The sequence below is a fragment of the Triticum aestivum genome, chromosome 5D, assembly GCF_018294505.1.
Source record: "Triticum aestivum cultivar Chinese Spring chromosome 5D, IWGSC CS RefSeq v2.1, whole genome shotgun sequence".
NCBI lineage: Eukaryota > Viridiplantae > Streptophyta > Magnoliopsida > Poales > Poaceae > Triticum > Triticum aestivum.
In genome coordinates, this window is record NC_057808.1 from 483511063 (window position 1) to 483529605 (window position 18543).

Here is an 18543-nt window from a genome sequence, read left to right on the forward strand (position 1 = left end):
TCACAACAAAGATAGAGAGGGAAGAAACACCATATGATCCAACTATATTAGCAAAGCTCATGGTACATCAAGATCGTGACCAATCAAGATCACAAGAGAGAGAAGAGATCAAACACATAGCTACTGCTACATACCCTCAACCCCGAGGGTGAACTACTTCCTCCTCGTCATGCAGACCACCGGGATGATGAAGAAGGCCTCCAGATGAGATCGCTTTGGTACAGAGGCTTGGGGCGGTGACGTGAAAGTTTTAGATTTCTTTCTGGAGTTTCTATATTTATAGGATTTTTCAGCATTGGATTCACGTCAGGGGGAGCCCAGAGGGACCCTAGACTTCGTCTGGTCCTCCTCTGAAGCTTCGTGGGTCTCTTCTTATCCATAAAAAATCACCGTAAAATTTCGTGCCATTTCTACCCTCCTCCGAAGCTTCGTGGGTCTCTTCTTATCCACAAAAAATTGCCGAAAACAGGAATTGGCACTGTGCACTAGGTTAATAAGTTAGTCCACAAAAATCATATGAAAGTGCACCAAAACCATATAAAATTATATAAACATGGCATGAATACTTCATAAATTATAGATACGTTGTAGATGTATCACGGATCCACTGGTCGGCACCGAGAACCAGCCGCTGCGGTACTTGCTCATCACGGTGTGCGGAGGAGGGTGAGGAGATGGGGATGGCCATCGCGCCCGACCTACTTAAATAGCTGAGGCAGGCAGATCAATATTGCATGAATGCGGTGCAATGACTGGAGTAGGTTTCTTGGTCGTCGGGTTGGTGTGAAAGCCAGCGCAGTCAGCCCTCCGGTCACACATGTCTGCCCGACATCAATGCGGGTAGGCGGCCGTCCGGTCACATCCACTCCGACCGGCATAAACACGCGACGAGGTTTATAGAGCGGAAGATGCGGGAAGGGTTTTTGGTGCGCCGTGTAGTCCGGCGCAAACGTTGGCACGAGTCCAGACACCCACAAACCTCCCTGGGTTTGGTATTGGTTTGTGAGATTTTAGACGTCCGGACACGTCCTAGGAGGTTTGAGGGACGACATTGAATGGCAAAAAAAATGACCAGACAAGGTTGTCCGGACGTTTAGGGGAGGTTTGGTGATTCGCGTTGGAGTTGCCCTAATATACTCAACATGGTTTTATATTTTTACCACTCCAAGTTATATACAGTCAACGCTAAAATAACATGTACAATAAAATATCTCAAGCAACTATACATGAAAGAGCATGGAATGTTTTTGGCAGGAGCTTTACTTTTCGGTAAAAAGAAGAGAATTGACGAGTTTATAAGGAAAGTTGGCCGAAACCTGATACATCCGTGACACGTGTACGTGCCAAGAAGAGGTTTTATTGAGTTTCATTACAAGTGTTTTTCCTTCCCTCTCAAAGGCGACTAGGACCCCTAGATCTCCACCAGCGAGTTCATGGATTTGGTTCCCCTCTACTTGCCACTCTGGCAACCAATGGCGGGGAGGGGAATATGGTGCCCCGGCTCCGGTTAATACATAAGTTAGGGTTTTAGTTCTTGTTGTGATGGCGCTCAAACGGATGGCGTCGCTTCTTCTTCGATGCAGTCTTCCTGGTTTTGATCCTCCTCAATTTCGTCCGTCGGGACGAATTAGATCGGAGTGTTGGCGTAGATTCTTGCCAGTTTCTCAAGGCGATGAGGTTAGAGTTTCTCGTTGTGCGTATGTGACCACGAGATTTGGTGTCAGATTCTTCTGATCGATTCAAAGGTTCAACCACGACAATCCCGGCTCCAGGGCGCTAGTCCGTAGGGGCGCGTGCACGAAGACTTTCCGGATGTCATCAAGAAGGACATACCAACTCTGGTATGGGAGTGACGAACGATGACTTGTCAGCGGCTCGTTTTGACAACGGCAATTGTCGTTCAATGGTACATAGCTCTCAATGTAATATTTATTATGTTTGGGATGCTTTATATTTCCGGTGAACCTTTTGTAAATATTTGAAAAAAAGAGTAAAATGCACATTATCGGACAATAATAATGTTTTATTTGTTTCTTTTCAGTTTTATAAATTACTTATTATATTATTAGGAAAATGCAAAAAGGTGATAAAGCCTGTGCCGCTTAAAAAACAAATTGTTCTACACGAAACAGTTGTAAGAAACTTGGTAAATATTCCTCAAAAAAAACTTGGTAAATAAATAAAGGAAAAAAAGGAAAAGGAAAAGACAAGAATTTTTCCTTGCTGCAGAATACTTACTACTCCCCGTACTCCACGCCGCTCCGGCCCTGACCCCGCCGCCGCCGTCGCCGTCGCCTCCTCACTCTTGACGGCGAGCAGTCGCGTCTCAGCGGCGTGTGCGGGGAGGGCGAGCTCCGGGCATGGCGTGGGCGGCGCTCAGGCCGGTCGCGAAGGCCTGCATCGGCGGCTACCTCATCGGCCTCACCATCTCCGACCGCTACTTCTCGTTCGCCCCCGTCCACGGCGGCTCCATGCGCCCCACCTTCGAGGGCACCACAGGTAATCCCCCCCGTCCACACACACAAGACACAGCCCACCACCGGACCGGACTCCTCGCCGATTTCTGACCGCCGCACGCCGGAGTGACCAGATGGACGCGAGTACGCGCTGGTGAAGCGGAGCCCCCTCTACGACTACTCCCGCGGCGAGGTCGTCATCTTGGCGTAAGAAACCCGTCGATTCCCGTCCGGGTTGCCTGGGCGCTTCCTGAATCCAGATGCTTTCGATACTGAATCTTGATGGTTGCTGCTGTATTTGTGTGTGTGTGCAGGTCGCCGGTGGACCACCAGAGGAAGACGATCAAGAGGCTGATTGGGCTGCCCGGCGACTGGGTCAGCCTCCCGGAGAAGGAGGAGGTCCGGAAGATACCGGAGGGCCACTGCTGGGTCGAAGGGGACAACGGCAGCGTCAGCCGGGACTCGAGAGCCTACGGCCCTGTAAGAAACAAATTCTACCGCTCCCTTGGAAATTTTCACCTAATTCTTTCGCGTCATCTTGATAGACAAAACTGCAATCAAGTATCACCCACAATACGCGGTGTTCATGATTTTCAAGTCCATGCAAAAGCGATTCCTTGCAATGTGTGGTGCTACCAGACCAGTGCTGCTGCTGCTAGCTTAATCGCAGTTTGTGTTTGTGACTGATGCTGGTCAGAAAAACGTGTAACCCAACTCCTCACCCGGGTTTGTTAGAAGATGGAAACTGCCCCATCTACTTGTAGCTTAATTACTTAGCAGTTGACACCAACAGGTCGAATCCCTCTCGGTTTTGGATGAAAGGGGCTTAAGCGTCGACCCAGTTTATTTCTGTGAAACCCAAATAACATAACATCCATTACACTTCAGGCTTAAACATGAAAGCAACCTAAAGATGAAACTCGAGTGTTCCTATCTTGCACTGCCACCTTACCTGTTATATATGCATCATTGTATTACTCTGTTTATATCTTCTGGTTTGATCTAGCTGCAGTTTGTATTGTACTAAATTAAACCCATATTTCTTAGCTCCATTAAATAAGCGCCTAATCGAGCTAAGCAGTGGGAGGGGGCTTGCACTTTTCTTGGTGCTATTTTTGATACTGCTATGGCATCATGTTCATTTGGTTAATGTCACTGTTGATGAACTACAGTCCACCCGCAGTTTGAAATTCATTCAAATCCAGAATGCTGGTTTGCATGCTAGGGCAAATTGCTTTTGTCGCTGATCTTCAAAAATCAGGAAAACGATTGATAGTTTCAGTTGCCGAAAACATATCTGTGCCTATTGATATCAGTAGATGGAGAGTTTATTGCTTGCACGGATCATGTTATTGAAGCCCCTCGTTTGTGCACAGGAGTTGTAATTCTTGACTAACATGATCTATCGTTCCATAATCCACCTTAAGGAATTTTTTGCTGATTCCGCTATATGAGACCCACCTAACTAGGACGCGGAGACGCCTATAATCAGCATATACCAGTGCCCTCCTGACCGTTCCCTATCTGAGATTTTTTCTCCATGCAATCAACCTTGCATAGTCCTGGCAACGATGAAGATGTTGATTCTTGTGTTGTTTGCAGGTGCCGCTCGGTCTGGTGCAGGGGAGGGTGACGCACGTGGTGTGGCCGCCTAGCAAGATGGGCCGTGTCGACAAGAGGGTGCCGTCGGAAGGAAGGGTCATGCCACAGCGCAATCTCTAGCCTCCCTCGGCGGCCCCTTTGTCCCGCAGTTTTGTTGGTTCTCGCAGGAGATTGATTCATCATGTAATAACAAATGCAACATGAACAGACATTGCGCGTTCCAGATGTAGCAGAGCAATAGAGAGTTTCTTCTTGTGTAACATTGCCTATCGGCTGTACAAGGGAAGGGGAAGCAGGCTTTGGTAGGAGGAGCCTGCTAGGCTAGGTAGTAGCTGCAGGCAAAATTTGGGTGGATGGTGATGATGCATTGACGTGTAGCCGCAATATTTTTTACTGAATGAATAATAATGTATAGTTGATACGAAAAGAAAAGATGTCATATATATTGTTTGAATTTTTAGCTGCGCTCGTTTGAGGAGAGCGGCACCGTATATATATGTCGCCAAAATCCTCTAGAATTTGAAACTTTGGCTGGATTTGGTACGTCCATATGTGCAGGTGGCGTAACACCCTCTGCTTTCTCTGAAACCCACACACCCTCTTTCTCCCTCTGTTCAAATTTTCTGGGTGCTCCTCCGCTCCCCTCCTCGCCGTCGATCGCCGCCGATGTATCTGCCTCTGCACACAGGAAGAAGAAGAGGCAATGAACGTCGGGATCAGAAAGACGGGCCTGTTCACGCGGTTGAAGACGCACCAGCAAAGCGGGCTCGCCGGCGCAACCCCAAGTACGACGTGACCCAGTTGATCACCTGCTGAGGCGGCCCGAGAAGCCACGTCGGCGCCGGGCACACTGACAGAACAAAGGTTGTTCTACATTGGCAAAAATCGATGCACATAGTATCACTTGACCCATGATCCCCACAACTCAACACATGTACATCATATAGATCGCCAGAGAAGTACAGTCCTTCTTTTCCAACCATTTCAACTTTTGCTTACACGTGGTCCACATGAATGAAGGAACAAACTGAAGAATTGCAAATGAGGTACAACTACACTTGCCCAACATGGTAGCCAGTGGATTTATTCTGTATGCGTTATATAGCTCCAAGTTAGCCCACTGGCGCTCGCTGCATAGCCTCAGCCTCCTTCCTCAGACCCTCAAACAGCGCCGACGATAAGAGTATCGCTCTCCCGCACTCGGATGAAACAGTCTGAAACAACAGGTGAGTCAGTTTCTGAAACTTCTCCATCTTTAACATATTTTCGTATGAATTTCATAGATATGGGTACGTAATGTCGTACCACGACGAGCTTCCCATTGTTTTCGGGCCTCTTTGCAAGTTCAATCACTGCCACCGTGTTGGCAATTGATGATATCCCCACATGCGAAAATTCCACAAGTTCAGCAACACTTCAATGTAATCTGTGGAGTTTAACATTAGCCAATAATCGCATCAGGAGCCTGTTCTTCATCTTAATTCTTCCTAACCATACATTTTCTTTTGCAAGGGAGCAGTAAATTTGTTTTTGTAGCTTACCAGCAGGCAGGCCCTCTTGCAGCGCCATCTTGACGGCATCCTCACCTTTCACCTGTCAATTACATGCGTGGATTCAGTAAGGACTACAGAATCTATTCTATGAAAAGAAGATAACTCCAGTTTGATTTGATTCCTTGCCTCAAGAACCTTCTCCATTATGTCCATGTCCAAAATGTCTGGCTTGAATCCCACTCCATTTCCAGTTATTTGGTGAAGCCCTGCAGATAGGTTCAGTTAGCAGCATGAGCATAGAAACTAAAAGAAGAAGACTGCATCATTTACAGAAAGCCCGATAGGCTACCTGGCTTGCCACCATTCAGAATATTTGCTTTGCCAGGTTCAACTCCATAGATCTTCGCATTGGGGTTCTTCTCCTTGGGGTACTTGCCGACGCCGGTGACAGTACCACCACTGCCAATCCCCATGACGAAGATGTCAACCTGCCCAAGCCCATATCTCCGGGGCCGGTGGTCTCATATTCAAGGGAAATACGAGGGATTGGCCACTTGACTTTATTGATCAGATGAGGTACTTGGCTCCTCATCATCTGCATATTGCTCTTGACTTGCCAAGGAGGAGCCAAGTACCTCACCTGGAGGTACTTGGCTCCTCATCTGCGTATTGCTCTCGACTTTATTAATTAAAGGATAATCATCTGCGTAATACAATCAGGGATTACATAATAAATACTCCCTCCGCCCCAAAATTCTTGTCTTAGATTTGTCTAGATACGGATGTATCTAATACTAAAATGTGACTTGATACATCCGTATTTAGACAAATCTAAGACAAGAATTTTGGGACGGAAGGAGTAGTCACTAAGAAGCAGCTAGTTAACGGAAATGGCTTCATAGCCCGGAGCAGCGAGTCCAAATTAATGTGGTGCTCACACATCGGAGAAGGTATTTCTCCGGTTGGAGCACCACGCGGGCCTCCTTCGTCGCACGCTTGGACGCACAGGCCATCCGAGACCGGGCATGCACGCTTGGCTGGCATGGCTGCAGTGCGAGGAGCACGTCGTCGGGCACGCCGGTGGCCTGGGGAGATGGAAGCTCGAATCCAGCAGGTGGCGGCGTGACAGAAGCTGAACCTCCCAAACCTCTAAGGCTGGTCGTAATGGCGAGTATCATATACTAGTATCATGCATATGATACTACATCCGTAGTGCATAATATCTTATGTTAGTATCATCAAAATTGCCTAGTTGGCATGCATGATACTCCCATTACAAGATATTCGCAGGTAGAGCAAATAAGACTTGTTCTGTAGAAAAATGATTTGTTCAGAAAGGCATAATTTGCCAGATATAGATGGTTATGAAGATTGGTATCACTTGCTGGTGGTTAATCAGAGGAGCAAGCTGTTTACCTCCACAAAATGTGTCTGCCCCTATGCCCAACTGCTCAAGAGAAACACCAGACATCAGCCAAATGGCAATAGGTGCCAGATAGCAGTTGTTTCTTATGTCAATGTTCGCCTAGCAGCAACAAATGTTCTGCAATTCTCAAAATCACATTTGCAACAAATTGGACAAATGCTAGTTTGCTACAAACACTAAAGTTTGCACAAAACAATACTGGATGGAAAATTAGCACTGAAAGCTTTAGTGTGCACCATGCCAACATATTTATCTACAGGTAATTGCAAGTGGCAACATGCTCCTCATGGTTCCTGAGTTAACTGCCTGCTGCACACTTTCCGAACTGTACAAGGACTAGACAGTCCGTAATTTAGCAAACACGTGTCTGTAACTTCAACCATTTCTAGTGCATGATAACATGAACATTCAAGACTGATGAGCCAGTGCACTTGAAGAGCTCATATCATGTAAGTTTCTCCGAAAATATTATACATTGCATTATGTATTTAACATTTCAACTGTTTGTAGAATTAATTCAGCTATACTAGTACAAAATAAAAAGAAGTGCACACCACCATCTGTTTTATTTCCTTGCAACTAGAAGTAAATGGTTCTCAAGAAATAGTGCCACTAACTGGAACTGGAACTCAAAACATAGTGATGTAATTCTGTATTTTTAAAAGTATAGATAAATTTGATATATGCAGAAACTATAATGTCACAGAAATATCACAACTGGAATTTAATCGTTCCCCCTAGTTTCTGCATGCAGCAGGTAAATGGCAATTTCAACAATAACTTCAACTGAATGGAACAGGAATTCTTTTGTGCAAAACTCTAATGATCAGTACACTAACAAAAATGATAAAAAATGTACCATGAAAAACACGATTTGTCAGACCATGTGAGTTCAGCAGTGAGAATACAATCAGATTGAAAGAACATATTGAGCTCAGTAGCTAACCTCTTGCTTCTACGATGAACCGGACATCTTTGTGGGTCATACTGGAAATTTCAGCATTGATAATTTCGATGGGAGCACCATCAGCTTCAGTAGCACATATACTTTCCCGCGCAAATTCTAGCAGCCGAGGCTGTAGTGGCGGAGTGGGCATCGAATCAATAAGGCAAACAGATTTTATTTCACCTTTGAGAACTGGCTAAAGTACATAATGAACCATACAATCCGTTATTTTACAGGATGAACGACAGATTGCCGGCAAACACTAACAGCATAACGAGAGAAATGACAAGACTTAACAAACTTAGGAGTGACTCGATTCCTTTTACAACTAGTATTGGCCAAGGAGCACGACTGCTTAGAGCTAAAACAGCTGCTCTAAGCAAACAAAGCAGTAGAACAAGAAGTGGACTGAAGAACATTCCCAAAACTGATCCATAACAAGCAGCTAGCTCAGAGGCTTCATGGTCTGCAGCAGAGAGGACAAATCCATCTCGTGCAGGCAAACCTGCGAGATGTAGGCCGTATCGCTGCGGTGGTAGACGATGACCGCCTCTTTTGTGGCAAGGTTGAGCCGAATGAGCCCAACTCTGCCGACATATAGGATGACAGTGCCACTCCTGAGCCCGAACCCCTCGAACTGAACTGAGCTGTGCACGCCCCAGTCCTGCTTGTCTATCAGCACCTGCCGGATCCATCTCGGCGGCGAGCTCGGCTCGCCCTCGACGGGTGGTAACATGGTCCACATTGATATAACCTGGGTCTCCGAGACCACAACCTTGAGCCTCCCGTCCACGGAAGCGGCCAGGAGGAGGCCCCGGTGGCTCATAGAGGCCGTCATTCTGCTGGTGCAGCCCCGCGGCAGATCGATCACGGTGGCCTCCATGGTGTCGACGTCCACGGCGACGATGTACGGCTCCGGGCCGGACAGGTGGCGGCCGGGCGGCAGCGGCTCCGGGTTGCAGAGCCAGTGGACGGTGCGGCCGATGACGAGGGGGTAGGAGTCATGGAACGGCCTGGACTGGCGGCGGGGGAGCGCGGCGCGGACGGGGCCCCAGCGGCCCTCGCGCGAGGAGTAAATCTGGATGCGCAGGCGCTCGTCGGCGACGAGCAGCTCGTAGGCGCGGCCGTTGTCGTCGACGGAGAGCAGCGCGTGCTTGCGGTAGTCGCGGATGGAGACGGAGGGGAGGACGGAGACGGCGCCGGTGAAGCTGTGGCAGACGCGGAGGACGCTGCCGGGGGGCCCCTCCTCGATGGACTGGCCGAAGAGGGGCCGGGGGCGGAGGCGGCGGAGCACGACGAGGCCGTCGCGGGAGGCGACGGGCTCGAAGGCGAGGCTCTCGTTGAAGCGGAGCACGGAGGGCTCGTCGGGGGGCACGGCCTGCAGGACGCGTGCCGGGCGGTCGGCGTCGCTGTCCTCGATCTTGTAGGAGACGCCGCGGAGCAGGGACGGGTCGTAGCCGGAGGTGGCGGTGGCGCGCTGCGCGAGGAGGCGGCGGAAGCCCCGGTCGAGGATGGCGCGGCGCAGCGGCTTGGCGGCCGCCGCGCAGCGCACGACGGAGACGGCGTCGGAGCGCGCCGCGATCTCGAGGAGGAGGTCGACCGGGAGGGTGGCGTCGCAGTCGGCGTCGGCGGAGGCGGATCCGGGGGGGAAGGGGGGAGGGGGAGCGGCGTCGGGGTCCATGGGGGGTGGATCGGGGAGGAGGAGGAGGAGGAGGAGCGGGGTTAGCGCAGTGAGTGAATGAATTGACCTTTTTTTTTCTTAGGGTGTGGTGGAGAGGAGAGGAGGGGAGGGGGGTTACTTTGGAGTGAGTGAGCGGCGGCGCGGGCCTAAGTTTAGGGCCGTCCGTCCGTGCCGGGCTAGGTCAGGTACGTCACGTCACCCACTCCTGCCACGTGCAAGGCCTGCGAGCCGGTTTGTTAGAGTGACGACTTTTTTTTTCTCTCTCTTTCTTTCTGTGTGCGTATGTGTGGCGGATCACCAAAGCGAACTGACCTTTTTTTCCTATTTTAAAAAAGGACAAAGAATGGCGTGCAGATCACCGGAGTTGACGTCCCGGCGCTTCCCTGCTGCATCACGGACCCCTCCTCCTGCTGCATCACGGAACTTGGGCCAGAAAGTAACCAAAACCTAGGAAAATTCGTAGAGGTGCTAGTACTTTTTGTAAAAAAAGAAAAAAAAATGGAACATTTGAAGCATATTGTTCCCAGCTGCTCTTTTGAAACTAAATACTGTTGAGCATCAAGCACTTGTACGGCTTGAATTCAGAATGGTCACGGCCCTTTCATGGCTGGATGAAAATTCCTTATCCGTAAGGCCGAGTACTTTGCAGATGTGCATTTGGCTTCTTACTACAGACTGGATTTCATGGTTGAAGGTTGCAACAGATGAATTTATTTTTATTGCTAGTTTTGAGAAGCAAGATATTTATTACTCGTTCAGCTACACAAAGTTCCTCAGTTCCAAGTTTAGATGCTTGTCGGCTGGACATAGTGACAACTTTTTTTCTTTTTTGTTATCCTAGTGCAAAATATAAGAGCATCCCCCTCAAGGCCTTTTTTTGTCGTCGGCGTCGAAAATTTGGCTCACCCGTGTCCCCAGAAACGCAATTTTCGCCGGCTCTGGCCGATTTTGGCTCCGGCGGATCCAGGCCGAACCCGGCGCGCTGGGGGGAAACAGATTTTGGAGCGAACGGGAATGGGCCCGCCGAGTCAGCGACTCGCCGCCTTCGTCGTCCTCATCGCCTCGGTTCCCGCAGGAATCAATGCCAAGGCTGCCGCGCCGGTCGGCCTTTCATTGATGCCTCACGGGTGGCGCGGTGAAGGCGATGCGACGCGCGTTCCGCCCGCTCCCGCCACGCGGCACCCGGCGGGCGGCTTCTCACCGCCCAACTTCGGCTATAAAAGCCGACCTCCCTGCCGGTGAACGCCACAGTCGCCACTCTCGCCACAACTCGCCACCTCTCGCGCCCATCTTGCCACTGAAGCCCCTCTCTCCCACTCTTCTCCCGCCGACGAGCAATGGTCGAGCGTTACCCAGGCGACGCCGCGGGCGGCGAACCGCTTCGGCCGACACCATCTGCGCGAGGACGAGGCGCAGCGGAACGAGCATGCCGCCGACAGCCACATGCTGTGAACGAGGGCGGCCGCCCCTCCCCTCGTTCCTTCCGCCTCGTCCGGCCGAAGACCGAGCCGGGGTTGCTCCCCGTGAAGAAGGAGCACGAGGACATGGCCGCCGCCGACGAGACCGCCCTCAAGTGGGCGAAGGCGGATTACGTCCGCGAGCAGGTGGAGCGCCAGCACCGGGCCTACGAGGAGATTAAAGCTCGGCGTCGCGGACGCGACAAGGGCGGCATCATCGTCCAACCCCCCCGCACGTCGGTGACCCTGGTCAGGGGTGCAGCAAGGACGGCGGCGGCGACTACACCCGGTTCTACCGGCTCCTCGGCATGTAGAAGGCAGGCAACAGCAGCGGCGTAGTAGGGCTAGGCGTAGTTGTTTTTAAATCATATTTTTTGTTTTTTTTACAAATTTGCATGATTCGCCGAGTTTGTGCCGATTTGAGAGCGGCAACTGGGAACACGTTCGCCCCCACGCCAAAATTAACGCCGGTTCAGCCCCAAGCGGCGCTTTTTGGCCAAACGGCTGGAGATGCTCTAAGAGGTAGCTTCCCGTGGAGAAGTCGAACTGTTGCAACCAATTGCTTTTACACCTAATATTCTCATTCCACAATGCAATGTGTGCCGCTCGCATAAAGTTGAACGAATCTGCAGCAATGCACCAACAATCAGAAGTTGGAAGAGATAGATCCAGCTCCAAATCACGTTACCAGAAACTGTAATAACTGGATTTACATGAAGCCCTGATACAAACACCTACAAATGTGACTAGTGCGAATTACAAAAGGTAACAGGAAAAACACATGGCCGTGCATTTGGTGCGTCTAGGACAAAAAAAGAAAGCAGCAGTTTAAAGCTTAATAGAAGCCACAATAGACAAAAGAACCATTGTGTTCACAGCTCACGCCAAAGGTTATTTACAGATTCAAACACCTTCAAAACTTGGTATGCGTCTTTATTCCTACCAACCAAAGGGGTGATACAGGACCAAAATAGAATCATCAGAAGCTTTCAACAAGTTTACACTGGTCAGGGAAAGTATATTGGCGATTCCCGATTATATTACAGTTCTGAAGCTTTGGGAGAATGGAGGGCCCCTGCAAATTTATTTCTACTCGGAAGACACCGCGCTGTGAGCTATACCCTTATCAAACAACCGAAACGTCGACAGCCTTGTCCGGATTAGTAAACACGTGCCTTCGGCGGGAAAGTCTCGACTTCATCATCCAAGGTGTTCATGTGAACTGGCCTGTATTCTAGTCTAACCTTTTCATCCTCCCAGTACCTACATAAAGATACTGTCAGATTCTTGATATATGAAATGGTGCATTCATTCGACAACAGAACTACTAAAGAGAAGACACTAACCCTAGCGAGTGCTTCATCCACTTGTCGTCATCTCTTGTCTGTGATGAAAAAGAGGAATGCAATGTTACGAAAAGGAAACATGTGGTGCACACACAAGAGAGCTTTAGTAATGAGACAAGCAGCAAACCTTGAAATCTTCACGAGCATGAGCTCCTCTGCTCTCTTGGCGAGCCTCAGCTGAATGCATGGTTATGCATGCATTTATTAGCAGGTTTTCTAATTCTATGGTCTCTATCAAATCCGAATTCCTGCAGAAACCAATGACAATTATTATGCCCAATTAGTAGAAACACAGAAAATAAGCTGAACATAACACCATTTAATGAGAGACTTACCATATGAGACTTCTGTCACTGAGCTTGACATCGTGGAAACTTTTCTGTGCTTCACTAATCAGCTCGCAACCTGACAAGTTCAAAGACCAGTGAAAAGTCATCATTATACAACCTTTCATATACTTTGCTACTGGAGTTTATACTGTATTAATCTAACATGTTCACCCCCTGCTGCCAGATGGCCTCAAGATAATTTACAGTGAACAACAATACAAATAATATGCATGCATACCTTCTGTTAGAGTTTCCTGTGTGCGGAAAACTGCAGCATTATTTTGCATAATACGTTGCATGTTGAGGCGGATCTTCGAAGTTGGCAGTGATCCATTAGCATTTCTCAGCTTGTCCAACCAAGCAATGGTCTTCTCCCCTGCGTCTTTTTCAAGAGGTTTCTGTGTCTCTCCTATAATAAATATGGTGTACCATGGAACGAGAATAAGCTAAGAGTAGTAAAACAACAAACAAAATACCAGTCAACAAGACATGAACTTGCCTGGCTTGGAAATCTCAGCAACCCTATTTGCACAAGCCCTCCCAAATACAACAATGTCAAGAAGTGAATTTGCACCAAGACGGTTTGCACCATGAACAGATGCACAAGCTGCCTCCCCAGCAGCCATCAGACCAGGAATAATTGTGTCTGGGTTATCACCCTTGATATCCACCACCTAATGTGCGAACCAGCAGGACATTGGTTACAACATAGGCATATAATTATAAGAGAGTTCCATAATAGCAGCCATACTGCATACTCAAAGCATACCTGCCCATGATAATTTGTCGGGATACCGCCCATATTATAATGCACAGTCGGCAAAACAGGAATAGGCTCTTTGGTGACATCAACACCAGCAAAAATAGCAGCAGTCTCAGATATACCAGGAAGCCTTTCCTTCAGAACTTCTGGAGGAAGATGATTAAGGTGCAGGTAGAGATGGTCCTTCATTGGTCCTGAGGTTAAAGGATAGAAACAGTAAGTGATGTGAGAACAACCAACAACACCAGACCACCGCCTAAAGCATAATCGCATAAAACAAGAGAACTGAAACATACCTACACCACGTCCTTCTCTAATTTCCATAGTCATAGATCTTGAAACAACATCACGAGATGCAAGATCTTTAGCGGTAGGGGCATATCGTTCCATGAACCTCTCACCTTCGCTGTTCCTAAGAATACCACCTTCGCCCCGGGAACCTGAAAATGAATGATGGCATAGTAATGTAAGAAATTTGGTTGATTGCCTGATATTTCAATGCTGACTGGAGAAATGTGCCATGCAAAAGCTAGAGTTAATACACATGTGATTACAGTAGGATAAAAAAGTTTTAGTTATGTAAAACCTTCAGTTATAAGGCATCCAGCACCGTAAATGCCTGTAGGATGGAACTGCACAAACTCAAGATCCTGCAAATTCAACAGATACATATAACCATATCATCTTGAGAAGTAGCTAAATCAGTTAGATTTAGTTCAGAAGACTGACCTGAAGGGGTAACCCAGCACGTGCAACCATAGCATTGCCATCACCAGTACATGTGTGAGCTGAAGTAGCAGAGAAGTAAGCTCTGCCATAACCCTGTTAAGAAAAAAAAAAGACAGGGATAAGACAGGCAGTAAACTGAAAATGACCAGTTAGTAGTTAAGACAGAGAGATTCTTACTCCTGTTGCTAAAATAGTATTTGTTGAACGGAAACGATGAAGGGTACCATCCTCCATGTTTAGTGCAATTACCCCCTGGCAGGTGCCTGGAAAATAAGTATGCATTAATCAGCAGAGTCCTAAACATGCGGTGCAGAGTCCTAAAGGCAACAATCAAAGACTATTTTTCTTCAGTATGTCTACATTAAATTACTACCACATGAAAGTAGGCAAATCTAGTAGAGGGATACATATCCTGGGTCTTGGATGGTACCAGAACACGACAAACAAATATGTACCTTCTTTGTCCATGATAAGGTCCAGCGCAAAATATTCAACAAAAAACTGAGTATTGTGCTTCATCGCCTGCCCATAAAGTGTGTGTAGCATAGCATGCCCTGTTCTGTCAGCAGCGCATGCACATCGATAGGCCTGACCACCTGAAGATTAAATAGACACATTAAGCACAGATATAAGAAAATATGTGACAGCTGCCTGTTTGCAACCTCAGATTGATGATGGAAGGCAGATTACCTTTTCCAAAATCTAAGCTTTGGCCTCCAAAAGCGCGTTGATAAATTTTTCCATCTTCAGTTCTGGAAAATGGTAATCCATAGTTCTCAAGCTCTATAACAGCCTTTGGTGCTTCTCTACACATATACTGGATAGCATCTTGGTCACCTGGAGATGAATAAGAATATCATGTCAGAGCTTCAAAGTCAAGGGGTCAAAGAAAAAAAAAGTTATGTTGTTCAAACATTGTCATGCATTTCTTAAACTGCTTCTCCGTGTAAACTTACCGAGCCAATCACTTCCCTTGACTGTATCATACATATGCCACCTCCAGTCATCTTCACTCATGTTTCCAAGAGCAGCGTTTATACCTCCCTGCACTCATAGGTGTTAATAGCAAAGAACAAAAACACGTAGAGCATTCTCCAGAAGGCAACAGTGCAGAACTGTAAATCATCATCTAGAGACATACAGCAAAGCCCTTAATCTTTTAGCACTCCTACAAGACTAATACAAATTTGCCCACATGCTTCAGTGAGTTCATATATCGATCCCTTGGTAGTGAGAATGATAGAAAAATCAAAAGTACAGACTACAGATAATTTTAATTAGCTCCCTCAAAAAAAAGATAATTTTAATTAGCAATATAATGAAAAATGGATAGACAAAATAAACTAAATTGCTGGACAGAAAATATAAGAATGCACAAAGTTTACAGATGATCATCCAATTAACAAACTTCATGTGGCAATGTGGCATCGGTCTTAAGTTATACTAGAAGGGTAATAATCAGGCAAATACCACAGTTGTCCCAAGTCCAATGTCTCAACTTCTGAATATACTTTAATACTAGTAAATTGCGGACAGACTCATGACTTCATTCTAGCAGGAAAGGTCGGTAAGAGAAAACATGGAATTCCCAAACTGGATATATTTCCAAAACAGAGAATAACATAGTAAAAAAAACATGGTATTCCCAAACTGATTCCAAAACAGAGAATAACAACCTCAAAGTGGTACAAATACTATTGTGCACAATTCAAGTCTTCAACCAAATCCAGATTTTAATTGGTCAAACTTTGTGTCAAATGATCGTATCGAGGTTTAACTACTAGGCATGCAAGTGTTGTTTCCAATTGATTCCAATTCCGTAACACACTTGCTTGTGTGAGAAATTCTGAATGTACAAGTGATGCCTCCATGGAAGTAGCATATAGATTGATGCAATTTATAGTTCAAGGTCGAGCTAATCTTTCTTCTAAGCATGCTGCTACAGCTACACCACCTAAAAATATGTGCAATGCAAATACAGTATTTCATAGACAAAGAGAACTTCTAGTGGGACAATGGATACTTCATTATCCATCACAACTAACCCGTGTACTGGTCTTGGAAGTACAATGACCTTTCCAGCAAAATAAAGACCCACAAAAGAAAGATAGGTGTTCCTCTCGATTTATTTCTCCTCTCAGGTCTACTATCTAACTCAATGCTAATAAACACTGAGTGTACCCTAAAAAAGCATGGTACGTACAAAAACCATAACATTCACTCAAAACAGAGTACTAGCGTATACCCCCAAAGTGACCGACCGACAAATAAGCCCATGCACAACACGCAATTGCTATTTTCTGTTTTGCAAATGTATTCGCATGAATAAATCTAGTGGCAGCATCAGCAAATCTAACTGAAGCTCCATGGAAGCTAAACAGGTAATCTGATAAAGAAAATATTCTAGTAGTTTGCAGCTTGCATGACACACAGAATACAGCAGCAGTCTGATAAAAATAACACAGGTGATAGAAAAGCAGGCTGTCAATTACCTGCGCTGCCACGGTATGTGACCGCGTGGGGAAGAGCTTGGTGATGCAGGCGGTGTTGAACCCATGCTCCGAGAGCCCAATCGCGGCCCTGAGCCCCGCGCCTCCAGCGCCAACCACGACCGCATCGTAGGTGTGATCCACCACCGTGTAGGACTGCAATTACAGGCACCATACGCTCCAATCAGAACGAGACGCGTTAAATTTCCATCGCAATCTCACCACACACAAATTGCAGAATCGAAAAAAAGCAAAATCAAGCAGCGTCTGATCTGGGAGCGTGTGCTGCGATTCGACCCACAGGCACGACGCTAAATCCTGCTCCAGTCGTCGAACTAGACGATACCGTCACCAAACTATCCCCAGATACTATCTATCCATTTTTTAATAAATAAAACAATACTTCAAACACGACGAGGGGGGGCATCGCCATCACCGCGACCTCGGATCAAGGCATTACGTCACCAGAAGAGCGAAGGAAGGAAAAAAAAGCGGGCGAGGCCTAAGATGCGACGAATCGGGGCGGGGGGAGGAGGCGAGGGGATACCGAGGTGGTGGAGAAGCGCCTGGACGCGGCGGCGGCGGCGGCCTTGGCCTCCCGGAGGCCCCGCGACACGCGGCTGCGCCACATCTCGCAGATCGGGGCGGCCCCTCGCGCGCGCGGGTGTAGGGTTCGGCTGTGGCGCGGGGGCGGGGTGGAGAGAAGCACGGGAGGGGAGGGGGGGAGAAGGAAGGAAGGCGGCTCCGGTGCGCGGCGCGGCGTGGGGTGGGGTGGTGGGGGTGGCCACTTGGCCCTTTCCTTCCGTGCGTTTTTAGGGGTAGGCGGGCGGCTGCGGGATGGACGGGTTTGCCCTCGCGGTCGCCCCGCTTTTAACCATCCTGCCACTGCTGGCGATGGGGTTTTTCTTTCTCTCCCCCAGCTGTCGTGACTTTTCCTCTGCTTCATTTATTCGTTCCTAGTTCGTTCACGCGTTATGAAACTAAGCCGCATAATCGGGATTGGATCCTCAATTTGCCACGCTAAACCGTGGCACACCACAGACGAATCAGCCACCACGCTTCATATTAGCACTAGAAAAGTTTGATGCGATATCTTATGATGGTTGGGCGTGCGGGTGCGTGACGGCATGCAAATGGTTTCCTAGCTTATTTGGCACGCCAGATGTGTGGCTCGACGGCCGAACACGATATACGATTCCCACATGTTTGTTCCTTGTCCATCTTTCTTTCTTTGTTCGCGGGGATATTCCTAGTTCATCTATCTATCTATGCTTTAAGAAACGAATCCATAAATATGAGTGTGGCGCTAGGAGCGTGTGGCGACATTTAACACGTCTCCGCCTCTCTTTTCTTCGTAACATTTTTGTTGAAGGACTCATCTCGGTGACATGACCATAGAGGTATCAATTCATACCAAGTTTTTTGTTTGCGAGGACATTGATAATTTATTGTGTGCTGCAAAGATATGCAGGGAAAATGCTCGGGAGTACCCACGGGCGCAGCTCCCTGAAATCCCGCCCCCGGAACATGCATGGTGATTTGTACCCACTATATTAGTAGTGTTTGTATGGGAGCGGCGGAATGGCTCCCGAGCGCAGATGGTCTGGAAATCTGAGTTGTACAGTTTGTGTTGGGATCTATGCCGATTAACATTTTTGGCACATATACGATATAGAATACAGTGGTGAATACGTTTGAGGTGGGACATGCCTTACTTTAATTCCCCAGATAAAAATATATCTCCGCCCCGCACCCTCTCTCTTTTCTTCCAGGACATGTTTGGTTGTCTTCTCTAATATTTCCTGCATTGCATACAACTCACTGCT

At 47.7% G+C, this 18543-nt stretch overlaps 4 protein-coding genes across 4 annotated transcripts; 1 reads left to right on the forward strand and 3 right to left on the reverse strand.

The window, feature by feature from the left end:
- The first annotated feature begins 2201 nt into the window (after window positions 1-2201).
- Window positions 2202-4551, forward strand: LOC123123006 (mitochondrial inner membrane protease subunit 2). The gene is made up of 4 exons (XM_044543403.1): window positions 2202-2499; window positions 2591-2663; window positions 2771-2936; window positions 4059-4551. The coding sequence occupies exons 1-4, from the start codon at window positions 2361-2363 to the stop codon at window positions 4176-4178; spliced, it is 498 nt and encodes a 165-aa protein (XP_044399338.1). The 5' UTR covers window positions 2202-2360; the 3' UTR covers window positions 4179-4551.
- A 451-nt stretch (window positions 4552-5002) lies between these two features.
- LOC123123008 (bifunctional L-3-cyanoalanine synthase/cysteine synthase C1, mitochondrial) lies at window positions 5003-7741 on the reverse strand. Its single transcript, XM_044543404.1, has 5 exons — window positions 5901-7741; window positions 5738-5817; window positions 5600-5651; window positions 5364-5484; window positions 5003-5272 (listed from the first exon to the last, which is right to left on the reverse strand). Exons 1-4 carry the CDS (start codon window positions 6022-6024, stop codon window positions 5408-5410), a joined length of 333 nt encoding a protein of 110 aa, XP_044399339.1. The 5' UTR covers window positions 6025-7741; the 3' UTR covers window positions 5003-5272; window positions 5364-5407.
- A 341-nt stretch (window positions 7742-8082) lies between these two features.
- Window positions 8083-9675, reverse strand: LOC123123005 (uncharacterized). The gene has a single exon (XM_044543402.1). It carries the CDS (start codon window positions 9602-9604, stop codon window positions 8369-8371), a length of 1236 nt encoding a protein of 411 aa, XP_044399337.1. The 5' UTR covers window positions 9605-9675; the 3' UTR covers window positions 8083-8368.
- Window positions 9676-11888: 2213 nt separating this feature from the next.
- Window positions 11889-17504, reverse strand: LOC123123009 (succinate dehydrogenase [ubiquinone] flavoprotein subunit, mitochondrial). Its single transcript, XM_044543405.1, has 16 exons — window positions 17265-17504; window positions 16721-16873; window positions 15185-15272; window positions 14919-15065; window positions 14684-14824; window positions 14406-14491; window positions 14229-14321; window positions 14086-14149; window positions 13796-13939; window positions 13506-13693; window positions 13236-13410; window positions 12975-13145; window positions 12743-12812; window positions 12535-12655; window positions 12408-12445; window positions 11889-12324 (listed from the first exon to the last, which is right to left on the reverse strand). The coding sequence occupies exons 1-16, from the start codon at window positions 17346-17348 to the stop codon at window positions 12222-12224; spliced, it is 1866 nt and encodes a 621-aa protein (XP_044399340.1). The 5' UTR covers window positions 17349-17504; the 3' UTR covers window positions 11889-12221.
- Between the last annotated feature and the right edge of the window lie 1039 nt (window positions 17505-18543).

Coding starts and splice junctions, on each gene's coding strand:
- LOC123123008 (XM_044543404.1), bottom strand. CDS start 6,024: ATGGGGATTGGCAGTGGTGGTACTGTCACCGGCGTCGGCAAGTACCCC. Junction 5,652..5,737: donor TAATGGAGAAGGTTCTTGAG/GCAAGGAATCAA, acceptor TGTAATTGACAG/GTGAAAGGTGAGGATGCCGT. Junction 5,485..5,599: donor GCAAGAGGGCCTGCCTGCTG/GTAAGCTACAAA, acceptor TAAACTCCACAG/ATTACATTGAAGTGTTGCTG.
- LOC123123005 (XM_044543402.1), bottom strand. CDS start 9,604: ATGGACCCCGACGCCGCTCCCCCTCCCCCCTTCCCCCCCGGATCCGCC.
- LOC123123009 (XM_044543405.1), bottom strand. CDS start 17,348: ATGTGGCGCAGCCGCGTGTCGCGGGGCCTCCGGGAGGCCAAGGCCGCC. Junction 13,940..14,085: donor TGGATGCCTTATAACTGAAG/GTTTTACATAAC, acceptor ATTCATTTTCAG/GTTCCCGGGGCGAAGGTGGT. Junction 13,146..13,235: donor TGCTGAGATTTCCAAGCCAG/GCAAGTTCATGT, acceptor TATTTATTATAG/GAGAGACACAGAAACCTCTT.
- LOC123123006 (XM_044543403.1), top strand. CDS start 2,361: ATGGCGTGGGCGGCGCTCAGGCCGGTCGCGAAGGCCTGCATCGGCGGC. Junction 2,500..2,590: donor CACCTTCGAGGGCACCACAG/GTAATCCCCCCC, acceptor CGGAGTGACCAG/ATGGACGCGAGTACGCGCTG. Junction 2,664..2,770: donor GGCGAGGTCGTCATCTTGGC/GTAAGAAACCCG, acceptor GTGTGTGTGCAG/GTCGCCGGTGGACCACCAGA.